The 12,811-nt window shown below is 36.8% G+C and overlaps 2 protein-coding genes and 1 non-coding gene across 9 annotated transcripts in view; 1 reads left to right on the forward strand and 2 right to left on the reverse strand.

Annotated features, from left to right (window-relative positions):
* The window catches only part of LOC125264599 (mucin-17-like), a 29,534-nt gene extending 28,112 nt beyond the window's left edge, over positions 1-1,422 (forward strand). Inside the window, exons 12-13 of one of the 5 annotated variants that reach the window (XM_048184057.1) lie at positions 174-298; positions 562-1,422. In XM_048184057.1, coding sequence (XP_048040014.1) covers positions 174-298; positions 562-606 — 170 coding nt within the window. In that variant the 3' untranslated portion in view covers positions 607-1,422. Of the gene's footprint in view, positions 1-173 lie in introns of all 5 variants that reach the window. The other 4 variants (XM_048184059.1, XM_048184056.1, XM_048184058.1 and 1 more) reach the window with 4 other exon arrangements.
* A 1,063-nt stretch (positions 1,423-2,485) lies between these two features.
* On the reverse strand, positions 2,486-6,561 carry snapc2 (small nuclear RNA activating complex, polypeptide 2). 3 transcript variants are annotated; one of them, XM_048184069.1, is made up of 5 exons: positions 6,545-6,561; positions 4,944-5,208; positions 4,684-4,857; positions 3,803-4,370; positions 2,486-3,357 (listed from the first exon to the last, which is right to left on the reverse strand). In XM_048184069.1, the coding sequence occupies exons 2-5, from the start codon at positions 5,157-5,159 to the stop codon at positions 3,023-3,025; spliced, it is 1,293 nt and encodes a 430-aa protein (XP_048040026.1). In that variant the 5' UTR covers positions 5,160-5,208; positions 6,545-6,561; the 3' UTR covers positions 2,486-3,022. The 3 variants fall into 3 exon arrangements, with proteins under 3 accessions (XP_048040026.1, XP_048040024.1, XP_048040025.1); XM_048184067.1 differs by lacking the exon at positions 6,545-6,561 and adding an exon at positions 6,317-6,465; XM_048184068.1 differs by lacking the exon at positions 6,545-6,561 and adding an exon at positions 6,275-6,414.
* A 518-nt stretch (positions 6,562-7,079) lies between these two features.
* Positions 7,080-7,161, reverse strand: trnal-aag. The gene has a single exon. It is a non-coding gene; the product is annotated as a tRNA-Leu (tRNA).
* Between the last annotated feature and the right edge of the window lie 5,650 nt (positions 7,162-12,811).

A 12,811-nucleotide genomic window follows, 5' to 3' on the forward strand; every position in this document is an offset into this window, starting at 1 on the left:
TTGTTGCCTGTAGGTAGTAATTGAACATTTAAATCATTCACCAAATTATTTTTGTGCACAATTAACAATATTGTTAACAGTTGTGTTGTCTCATTTGAACAAGTCTCTGATTAGTTAACATACCTTTTTTATATTTCCTGTTGGCATGTATGATAATCTAATATACTTACCAGGAGGCATGCGCAAGAAGAACAGTTTAGAAAAAAATAAACCTAATTTATCTGCGGATCAAAACTGCAACCAGAATTTCTCACCTGAACCTGATATTAATCTCCAGAATCTTCAGAGAGACCAGCTTGTGAATACGGACAGATACATACATATCAATATATTGTTTTTACAAAGTAAACAAATCTAAAGCCATTACGTGCAGAAACAGGGTTGATAGATTTGACTCCTTTTACTGCACAACTGCATATGTCCATAGAAGGTACCTGTTACAAGTAGTCACTGATTTTTTTTTTCTTCTCTACTGTTGAATTCAATTTAATATTAGCATTGTAGCATCACTACTATCATGGCTTTTCACTAATTCCTCATTATGTCTTTTGCTCTTAACAGATGAATATGAACAGATCTCAGATCCAGACATCTGTTGATATTTAAGGGATATTCGAAATGTATGGAATTTAACAGAAGTAGAATGGCTCTGTTTGACATATTGAATGTATCTGTTACTTGGATGCTTTAAAAATATCCAGTCTTGATGTATCAGTCTCAAGCCAATTGCGAGAGATTTCTTTTTATACCATAAAATGTAGTAATAGTACAATTGTGCATATTTTCTGTATCTCAGATGTGTGACAAATATCATCCGTCCATATTGTGTTTGATTACATGATGAAGAGAAGCAGTGAAACTTTAGAAATGTCCTGTTTCCTTTCAGATATGTTATTAAATTAATGAAGGTAGCAAAATAAGAATATTTTGCATCATTTTTTAAGGTTTTACTTTGTTAGTGCTCATGGGGCTTTTCCTTACTGTATATTCTATCACTCAATTTACTCTCTTCAGATTACATTGTTATATTATTTTCTACTTTCAAAATACACTATATTGCCAAACGTATTGGGACACCCCTCCAAATCATTGAATTCATGTATTAGAATCACTTCCATGGCCACAGATGTATAAAATCAAGCACCTAGACATGCAGACTTCTTCTACAAACATCTGTGAAAGAATGGGTTGCTCTCAGGAGCTCGGTGAATTCAAGCGTGGTACCCTGATAGGTTGCCACCTGTGCAATAAGCCAATTCATGACATTTCCTTACTACTAAATATTCCACGGTCAACTGTTAATGGTATCATAACAAAGTGGAAGCAATTGGGAACAACAGCAACTCATGTAGTGATGTAAAGCACGCCACCACTGGACTCTAGAGGAGTGGAGATGTGTTCACTGGAGTGACGAATCACACTTCTCTGTCTGGCAATCCGATGGACGAGTCTGGGTTTGGTGGATGCCAGGAGAACTTGCCTGACTGCATTGTGCCAAGTGTAAAGTTTGGTGGAGGGGGGTTATGGTGTGGGGTTGTTTTTCAGGGGTTGGGCTTGGCCCCGTAGCTCCAGTGAAAGGAACTCTTAATGCTTCAGCATACCAAGACATTTTGGACAATTTCATGCTCCCAACATTGTGGGAACAGTTTGGGGATGTCCCCTTCCTGTTCCAACATGACTGTGCACCAGTGCACAAAGCACAAAGGTCCATAAAGACATGGATGAGCAAGTTTAGTGGGGAGGAACTTGACTGGCCTGCACAGAGTCCTGGGGCCTCATTTATAAAGCGTGTGCACGCACAGATTTGATCTTAGAGTGTGTGTACGCTTAAATCCACGCTAACGCTCATATGTATAAAAACGGTCTTTGACATGGAAAAGTGCTTTGAGCCACGTCAGGGTCTAAGCAGACGTACACACTTTTCCTGGTCAGATTACTGCAGGTTTTTGGAAATCTAAGCTATTCTTGCAGTTCGCCAAGGATTTGGACAATGACTGGTGAACTTTTATATGTAATTGACATTAATTTAGTGTCGTTTTAAAATGCGGAGAACTGAAATATTCAGCTGCCCACAAGTTCATTTGCAATTTATAGATTTCACATCTGAAAGAGAGGCGTACGCTCGTTTTCTGTGTGTACGTTCATTCTATGAATTGCACATAGGCACATTGGAGAAATGATCGTAAGATCAAATTTAAGACATTTTCTGCGCAACATTTTATAAATGAGGCCCCTGACCTCAACCCGATAGAACACCTTTGAGATGAATTAGAGCGGAGACTAGAAGGCCAGGCCTTCTCGTCCAATATCACTGCCTGACCTTCACCCTCCCCCACCCCACCTCACCTCACCTTTTGATTTTACAGCCTATAGTGTTTCGCAAAGTGTCTTTATCTCAGATATCTTATCAGCAGCCTGTGAAATAATGTGAGGGACGGTGAGTTATAAACGTCATGTGGTGTGAGGAACAGATAATCATGAAAAATAAACTGATAAGCGTTTTATTATACACTGCAAATGGTAACATCACTTGTCTTGATGTATTTAGACCTCTGTGTTGCAAAGAGACTCATGGATTGTGTAACCATATAACTCACCTGTGTAGTGATACTCACTCTAAATGGTAATGCACCAAAGTATTGTGTGCTAACTTTAATAACTGACACATTTTATTAGCATTGCATTAAAAATGAAAAGAGTATTTTTTTTTTTTTTTTTTTAAACAAATGGAAACTCAAAAGCACAAGACTGGTGACAATACTGAAAATATACAAATTGCAAAATAAGGTTGTTTACATTCATAACAATTTGAAGATTTAGACACTTTATTCAGTGTTACATTAATTTTTTATGAAATTTTAACAGAATCATCAACTCAAGTGTAGTGAAACAATATGAATACTTCATACAAACAAAAAAAAAGAAAGAAGCAAATCTGAACCTGTGGAAAAGTGAAATATGAGACCCACACAGAACATTATTTAGGCTAAACCCCTTCAGAATTCAGCTGAGCCCAAGCATATCATTTGTCAGAATCCAGAGACAGTCTTTTCAGCAAGGATACTGGAACTAACAAAGGATTGAGAGGACAGGTGCCAGCCGTAGCCCAGTCTTTGGCATTTGCTGGTTCTGCGACAGATGACTCAGTGGAGGATCCAGTAGTAGTCCTAAGTTTATGTGTTAATGCAGTAGAATCAGACACATTAGCATATGGGATGTTTGAAGAAGAAGCTGGCATTATTGCAGTTTTGGAAAGCTTTGAGTGTAACTGGAGGAGGTGATGTTGAAGTTCCTTGCAGTCCAGTAAGGGGAGCTCCTCAGGCAAACTCATCAGCATATCCAACAACACTGCGCTCTCTGTGGACATATCAGAATGTCAGGAATGTGCAAAAATATGAGAAAAAATAGAGATCTTTTCACATATGTAAAATAGATTAGTTCACCCAAAATTAAAATTATGTCATTATTTATTCACCTTCATGTCGTTCCTACATGACTGACTGACTGACTTTTCTTAAAAGAAAAAAGTCAATGGGGTCCAAAACAACACTGATCCTCATTAACTTTCATTGTAAAGATGAGAATTTAAAAAAAAAAAAAAGACAAAATAAAGAATGTCATTCAGGTTTGGAACAGCCTGAGGTAAATGATGACAAAACTGTTATTGGGTGAACTATGTGTTTAAGTTGATCTAACATTCCACATTCCTGGGACAATGTGTAAAATGGCCATGAAGAGTATCATTTTTTCCCAATTTGTAACATTATAATAGAATATTAGGTGCAAAATGTATGATACACACCCATAGAAGTAAGGGCTAAATTGCCAGTCGTAGAGCCGATGTTACTCAAATACTGATAAATCCTGTCAAACTTCACAACACACTTCAGCATTCTTGGCTTGATTGTTGGTTCGATTCTTGGTTCAGCATTCTCGAAGTAATCGTGATCCAACAGTTTCAACTGAACTGGATCGTGTGCATTTGAGGAAACTGACGGTGACACTGGACCAGTGGAAACAGGACTGGACACTGTTGGTTCTGCTTCTGATTGCAGCTGGCTTGGGCTTCCTGTCATCTGTGAGGATGTTGGTGTTTCAGGCGTGTTAGGCACTAGACGTGAACTGCTTGATGCATTATCAAATGTGCTAATATGGTCAACAGCATTAGAATTAGAGTTGGGCTGAATTAGAGATGCAATGGAGGTAGTGAAAATGCTGGGACTTGGGCTCATGCCTGAGGCGGAAATCTGAGAAGGGGTTTTAGGGGACTGAACAGGGTGAGAACTGGAGAAAGCAGGTGTTTGGATGATGGGGTGTGGAGGTTCAGAGTGCATCAGGCCACAGGGCTCTGTGGCAGCAATCACAAGCATCTGATGACAGAGAACAAAACAATTATGTAACAATTTATCTGCTTTCTGGTGATAAAGGCATTTGAGTCATAAATAATTGTTATAAGAGTTCTAAATAATCAATTGCTGAACTTGGCGTAACACACCTGTCTGTGTCATTGTAGTTCAAAGGTATCACAAACTTATCGTCAAATCAAAACATTATCCATCACTATTTGTTATTTTTTCCACCATCTCTATAAAGCTGTGTGCAGTCAGACTAAGGTTGAGAAATGATTGAATGATTTTGGTGTGGTGTCTGGTGTATTTCCACGTTGAAATGTCACATACAGACCTGGGAAAAGGCAGAGGAAATAGTCTTCTCATGGGATCTGGAAATTTTTTGTACCAGCTCTGCCCAGATTTCAATGGGAACTTTAGCCTTGCGATTCTCCCTCCTCTGATTTTGAACCTGTTGATAAACCTTCTGCAGGATACGTGACTTCAGGGACTTTATCAGGTCTTCAATCTGAAACCAAGCAGTAATTGCATTACAATGGACATTTGCATGTTCATCCACATTAGTCATGTTTTGGGGGGTGGCAATGAAATTACCTCTTTGAGAGATCGTTGAGGAACTTTGTTTTGAATCTTAGTCAGATCTAACTCTGATTCAAAATTCCACTGCTGCTTCAAAGCTTGCAAAAAGTTCTGTAGATCTTTGCGAGCCCATCCTTTGCAGAACGAGTTGGCACTCAGTGTCTGGTCTTCCTCAACGTTCTTACGTAGAAAGCGTGACGGTTCAGTTCGCTGACGAAATGGAGGTTTCATAGTTGCCGATTAGATAAAAGATATGTCCAATGTACCTTGAAATTGCCTGCTGTATGAAAAAGAAAATGTTCATATTTAAAAACTATCCATAAAGCTTAAACTTTGTTCAGGAACACAAAATGTTATAGTAATCTAGCCACAAGTGTTAATCATTGGAGTCTTATGATGTGGTTTTTATAGCAAAGTACATCTTTTATCTTCATTGAAAGTTAGCGTTTGATCATATGTATGGTGTATTTGTGGACTCATGCAACATTTAAATTTAGATGAATCACATGTCAAAGGATGTCACAGGAAAATTTCAAATTCATGTGAAGATACCTTCAGTGTTTGGACCCCTAAATATGAATGCCTTCATAGGGAAATAAAAGTACATTTCTATAATATACTTAAAGTGCTCTATTTTCGTGCACTAATTTTGTACTTAATATACTAAAAAAATTTTCTTTAGTATTTCTTAAGGTAATCTTAAGAGCATCTAAGTGTACTCAACTGTGCTATTTTGAGACACCATTAAATATGAACTAAAATGTGCTTTTAATATACTATCTCTGTATTAAAAAAAATGTATTTAGATACCACTTATAGTACATTTGAACCCATAGTGTACTACAAGTGGTAGCAAAATATATTTTTTAAATACAGAGATGGTATATTAAAAGCACATTTAAGTTCATATTTCATGGTGTCTCAAAATGGCACAGTTGAGTACACTTAGATGTTCTTAAGATTATCTTAAGAAGTACTAAAGAAGAATATTTAGCATATTAAGTACAAAATTAGTGCGTGAAAATAGAGCACTTTAAGTACATTATAGAAGCCATGAGTAATCAAATCACATTTGATTAGCAGTGTCTATGGGAAGGACCTGTAAAAAATAAGTTTTGGAAGTTACAGTTATGTGTATGAACCTCAAAACAGGTTACAAATGCAACAGCAATGCCCCACTAACAACAAACTCAATGTCTGTAAAGTGTGCCTGAATGCGGAAAAACATAAGAGCTTTCCTAATGCCACTGCTTATTATCTAAATGGCACTTAAGCTTCCACACCACATGACATATTTTCAAAGTAAGCTGTGTATGCAACGCTTGACCAGCGCACTATTTACTCACTTCAAGTGAAATGCACGGTAACCATCAAATAAAATTACTTACAATAAACTAGATGGACAGTCAACACATTACAAACTTCGATAGCTTTGTCACAACACAAGTCCAGTAGGCATTCGGTAGTACCCGTATCTCACTACGAGTCACTAGAAGGTTCAAAAACCACGAGATTGAAATGCGTTTGCATAAGTGGAATTTGCAAATGACGTTCTCGTTTGTGTTTTATACAGTATAGATTTTACAAATTCAATAGGGGGAAAAAACAGTAGTTACCAGCAGTTAACTACACTTAACAGCAGTTTATCCTTAACAGCAAACAGCCAGAGGTTGCGTCACTTGTCGTTTGAGAAACTTACCACTAGAGACCGCTCAAACTTTTCACACGAAAATGTATTTCTCACTGCAGTAGTTTTAAATAACATACTAAGTAGGCCTTCTTTAAATATACCATCACACTCGGTATTTGTCTAATAGGCTACTCCTGTTATAGTGACAAAAAGACCTGAAATATACAATTTTAGCAAAACTTGGAACCTAAAATCTATTTATTTTATTCTGTGTTTTTTTCCCGCATGCAGTATGATGCGATACATATTTCCGTCAACTCAGATCTGACATCAGTAGTAGGGTAAAGTACTTCCGCCTGATACAATATCATTTATATAGATCCGTGGATGAAATATCCACAGTTTCGCCCGTTTGTAGACTTCCAAACATCTCTAGTTGTCGTGAGATCTTCACATGGTTTATGAAAATGTACATGAAGGTTGCTAAATTCACCTCATTATTACCGCACATTCAAAATCATTGGCAGCGGTGGGATTCGAACCCACGCCCCCGAAGAGACTGGAGCCTTAATCCAGCGCCTTAGACCGCTCGGCCACGCTACCTGTTGTGATCATCACCGTCCACCAGTTTTGTAACTTATGATACAATTCTTATTCTTGTCAGTATTCACAACAAATGTGATATGACATTTTCACAGCTATATCGTTTTTGTGAATACCAGTAGCACTGAGGTCACTTTCAACTGGCTCCCTTTTTCGTTCACTTTATCTGAACTGAGTTTGGTTCATTGAAAGTGTACTATTATGTGAAAATACACAGACAAAAAATACAACTCGCAGAAAATTAGCAATAGATAGGCACTTTGCGCAGTGACATGGAGCTGTTTAAACGGTGATGCTGACACCAAAGTCTAATAGCCAGAGCATAAACGCAAGATATGAAAAAAAGAGATGCAAATCCTAAACACACGATCTATTTTTTTAAATTATTTTAATACGACTCTGTAAAACCATATAAAAATGGTAAAGACGTATAGAGGTTGTCATGAAGATCAATTCTGTGGTGATTATGACCTCTGCTGGTGATTGCGTGACATGATTTTAGTGGATGTGAACATTATTTCGTCAACTGTGGTTGTCTGATAAAAGTCAGAAATGCCAAGAGGTTTCTGTAATTGATTGGATAAAACAATTGAAATGGTTTTGTATGCCTGTATTTTATTATTTCATAAAACATGTTTGATTTTAAAAGAGAGAATGAACATTTTCTTATTTAATTTCAACTGTTTGTATATTTTACTTACAAACAATATTGAGTAAAAAGGAAAAACCTATTACCTAAACACAGTTCTTGTATCAGAATGCCTTGTCATCTTCGAGGCCATTGTCCTCGTGTTTCATGTAATAAGTTCCCACATATGGTGCATTTGGAGCAGCCTTCTCGGGGCTATGTGCACCTTAGACAAGACAAAACAAGGTCAGGCAAGTCAGGTTGATTTACACAGTGAATATCAGGTTAGGAATTGTATTTTTATGACAAACTGGAACAAAGTCATGCTTGCATAAAAAGACAGAATAAAGATTAATATGAAAGTGTTTTAAAAAAAATCTGATTCAGTATATCTAAATATATCGCATCATATTTTGCTATTTTATAACCTTAAGAGGATTTGCCTCAGAAGGCTTTTTCATTTTACTTACTTACCACTGCTGTTCGAATATGACCCGACTCCTGAAATGAGAATCCCTTTTGAATCATCTGTATAGTTTCGTATGAATTTAATGCTGATTTTTTGTAATGGAAGAACATAATGATAAAGATAATTATGTTTAGAAAGAACTGACAGCCTCAGTCACCATTCGCTTTCATTGCATACTTTTTAATTAACTGTTATTTTGACAGTTTATTTGTATTATATTATTGTGTTTATTTTGTTGTGCTAAAACTGAGAAATCGTGAGAATTTGTCTCCCACTTTTGACAAAATTATATGTTAAATGACTGAAATCTGCCTTATGTTTACAGAAATTAATTCAGCTGATGATCTATCTCATCTAATTCCATTAGTCTCAACAAAATGAAAAAGTAGGTCAGAGTTCAAATCAAACCAGGATGACTTATGGGTTCTTGGTATCAATTATCAATTCTATTATATCAATTATTAATATGTGACCCTGCACTCTAAAAAATGCTGGGTTAAAAACAACCCAAGTTGGGTTAAATATGGACAAACCCAGCAGGTTGGGTAAAGGGCACCTATTATGCCCTCTTTCAGAAGATGTAATTTAAGTCTCTGGTCTGGTCAAGTTTCAGCTTAAAATACCCAACAAATTTGCCCCTATTTGGGGGTGAGCAAAAACATGCCTTTTACTGTATTACTATATTGCTGGCTAAAAAAATAAATCCAAAATTGGTTGAAAAAAAAATGACTGGATGAAAACAACCCAATCCCTGGGTTTGTCCATATTTAATCCAGCATTTTTTAGAGTGTGGACCACAAAACCAGTCATAAGGGTCCATTTGAAATTTTATACATCATCTGAAAGCTGAATAAATAAGCTTTCCATTGATGTATGGTTTGACAATATTTGGGCGAGATACAATTATTTGAAAATCTGTAATCTGAGGGTGCAAAAAAATCTAAATATTGAGAAAATCACCTTTAAAGTTGTCCAAATGAAGTCCTTAGCAATGCATATCCGCTCACATGAATACATTTTTGATATATATATATATTTATGTTAGGAAATTTACAAAATATCTTCATGGAACATGATCTTTACTTAAAATCCTAATGATTTTTGGCATAAAAGAAAAATCTATCATTTTGACCCATACAATGTATAGTTGCAACTTATGACTGGTTTTTGTGGTCCAGGATCACATATAGCCTATGTGTGTGTACTGCATATTTTTATTATGTAAATAGGCTACAAATACACACGTGCATGTATATATTTAACAAAAAAAAAAAAAAATTATATATTCAAAATTATATATATTATAAACTACAGGTGCTGGTCATATAATTAGAATATCATCAAAAAGTTGATTTATTTCACTAATTCCATTCAAAAAGTGAAACTTGTATATTATATTCATTTATTACACAGACTAATATATTTCAAATGTTTATTTCTTTTAATTTTGATGATTATAACTGACAACTAAGGAAAATCCCAAATTCAGTATCTTAGAAAATTAGAATATTACTTAAGACCAATACAAAGAAAGGATTTTTAGAAATCTTGGCCAACTGAAAAGTATGAACATGAAAAGTATGAGCATGTACAGCACTCAATACTTAGTTGGGGCTCCTTTTGCCTGAATTACTGCAGCAATGCGGCGTGGCATGGAGTCGATCAGTCTGTGGCACTGCTCAGGTGTTATGAGAGCCGAGGTTGCTCTGATAGTGGCCTTCAGCTCTTCTGCATTGTTGGGTCTGGCATATCGCATCTTCCTCTTCACAATACCCCATAGATTTTCTATGGGGTTAAGGTCAGGCGAGTTTGCTGGCCAATTAAGAACAGGGATACCATGGTCCTTAAACCAGGTACTGGTAGCTTTGGCACTGTGTGCAGGTACCAAGTCCTGTTGGAAAATGAAATCTGCATCTCCATAAAGTTGGTCAGCAGCAGGAAGCATGAAGTGCTCTAAAACTTCCTGGTATATGGCTGCGTTGACCTTGGACCTCAGAAAACACAGTGGACCAACACCAGCAGATGACATGGCACCCCAAACCACCACTGACTGTGGAAACTTTACACTGGACCTCAAGCAATGTGGATTGTGTGCCTCTCCTCTCTTCCTCCAGACTCTGGGACCCTGATTTCCAAAGGAAATGCAAAATTTACTTTCATCAGAGAACATAACTTTGGACCACTCAGCAGCAGTCCAGTCCTTTTTGTCTTTAGACGCTTCTGACGCTGTCTGTTGTTCAAGAGTGGCTTGACACAAGGATTGCGACAGCTGAAACCCATGTCTTGCATACGTCTGTGCGTAGTGGTTCTTGAAGCACTGACTCCAGCTGCAGTCCACTCTTTGTGAATCTCCCCCACATTTTTGAATGGGTTTTGTTTCACAATCCTCTCCAGGGTGCGGTTATTCCTATTGCTTGTACACTTTTTTTCAATCTTTTCCTTCCCTTCATCTCTCTATTAATGTGCTTGGACACAGAGCTCTGTGAACAGCCAGCTTCTTTTGCAATGACCTTTTGTGTCTTGCCCTCCATGTGCAAGGTGTCAATGGTCGTCTTTTGGACAACTGTCAAGTCAGCAGTCTTCCCCATGATTGTGTAGCCTACAGAACTAGACTGAGAGACCATTTAAAGGCCTTTGCAGGTGTTTTGAGTTAATTAGCTGATTAGAGTGTGGCACCAGGTGTCTTCAATATTGAACCTTTTCACAATATTCTAATTTTCTGAGATACTGAATTTGGGATTTTCCTTAGTTGTTAGTTATAATCATCAAAATTAAAAGAAATAAACATTTGAAATATATCAGTCTGTGTGTAATGAATGAATATAGTATACAAGTTTCACTTTTTGAATGGAATTAGGGAAATAAATCATTTTAGATGCATTTTAGACACCACTAACCAAACCTCACAAAGAGAAACATTAACAGTGGGTGTAGAAATACATGTAGACTCATTTTTAAATAGTTTTATTCACTGACTAATGCTGTACTACAATAGATGGTCTAAATGGATGGATTTCTGGATGGTTGGTGAATGGCCACCATTGTTCCAACAAGACTGCGACATCAGCAAGGAGCTGGCGGATGATGATTTGGGCTGGAATATTAGGAAATGAGATGGAAGGTCCCTTTAGGGTCTCTGAGGGTATTAAAATGACTTTTGCAAGATATGTGAAGTTCATAACTGGCCATTTTCAGCTATGATATAAAAAAGAGGAAAGTACCTTCTGAAATACAATGCACTATGCACTATCCCATGCTGCAAAAAAACCCCACAGCAATAAAACTGTTTGAAAATGTATTTCTACACCCACTGTTAATGTTTCTCATTGTGAGGTTTGGTTAGTGATGGCTGAAATGCATCTTTACGCACAACTGCTAGCCTGCATGGAGAGCTTCTTGAGACTCCAGAGACACCAGCAGCTTCAAATACCTGTTTGCTGCTCAACACTGGCTTTTTTATAGCTGCCCTTTTAATACAAATAAGCCTTTATCTGACCGAGTTCTGCTGTGCTTTAAATCACTCAGAAATCTTATGATAATTTGATAATCTCCATTCAGTTTCACAAAATATTAGTTGTTTTCATGCCTTTTGCACAACATTGGACCATTTCATGCTTTTCATCTTCAGAAAGATGTTTCTACCTCTCCATATGGCATGAGAACTGTGACTTGCTTAATAATGTGGAACAACCTCTAAGTAGGGTTTCCTTACTTAAGTAGACCTGGCAAATTATTTTGTCTGAGACCAGTTATCTAAAAAGACATGAATAAATAAACAAACATACATTTTCTTAGAAAAACTAAAATCTTGAAATGATACTGAAATCTTACTGATATGTCACTTGCATAATAAATTGGAACGCAGTATATATATATATATATATATATATATGTGTGTGTGTGTGTGTGTATTTATATATACATAATAAATATACACAGTACACCCACATATATCACATATATTATGTAAACACAAACTTTTTTTTATTTTGGATGTGATTAATCGCGATCAATCGTTTGACAGCACTAACAAATATATGACTAATTACATCAATTTTGACTATTTCAATCTCTTTGCAATGTAAGCAAGTATATAACTATATTAATATGATATATGCATGTTATTATAGGCCAGTAAATGCAACACTTAGTTTTATACTGTATGTAATATATTTATAAAACATGGGGTTCTTTTTGTCGGCCTATGGGGTCCTTGGCCTGAAAAAAGGTCACCAATTTCGATACTTGTGCGAACACCTGTGCACCAGCTCTTTTGTATATGCAAAGCACATTTACTCAAATTCAGCTGTGTATGTACAGTATCTATTTAAGTTGCAAAAACCAAGGGGAGCAAAGCATGCACTGAGTCAACAGAACAGCAGCACTCATCTTGTTCGGACGCATTGGGAGTGAGTGTGAGAGAGAGAGAGAGAGAGAGAGAGGCACTAAGGCAGGCACAGGGAGAGAGAAGAGAGAGGTCGATCGCGATTGGGTGATGGTTTAGGGGGTTGGCATACCTCTCTGCCTCTTACTGGGGGATGGGGATGAGGATG

The sequence above is a fragment of the Megalobrama amblycephala genome, linkage group LG3 (genome assembly GCF_018812025.1).
Source record: "Megalobrama amblycephala isolate DHTTF-2021 linkage group LG3, ASM1881202v1, whole genome shotgun sequence".
NCBI classification, from domain to species: domain Eukaryota; kingdom Metazoa; phylum Chordata; class Actinopteri; order Cypriniformes; family Xenocyprididae; genus Megalobrama; species Megalobrama amblycephala.

Excerpts from the sequence above, each read along its gene's own strand:
- snapc2 (XM_048184069.1), bottom strand. The coding sequence starts at position 5,159 with ATGAAACCTCCATTTCGTCAGCGAACTGAACCGTCACGCTTTCTACGT. Across the intron at positions 4,371-4,683 it reads TTTCCTCTGCCTTTTCCCAG|ATGCTTGTGATTGCTGCCAC; the intron begins GTCTGTATGTGA and ends CTCTGTCATCAG. Across the intron at positions 3,358-3,802 it reads TTTAGCCCTTACTTCTATGG|AGAGCGCAGTGTTGTTGGAT; the intron begins GTGTGTATCATA and ends ATATGTCCACAG.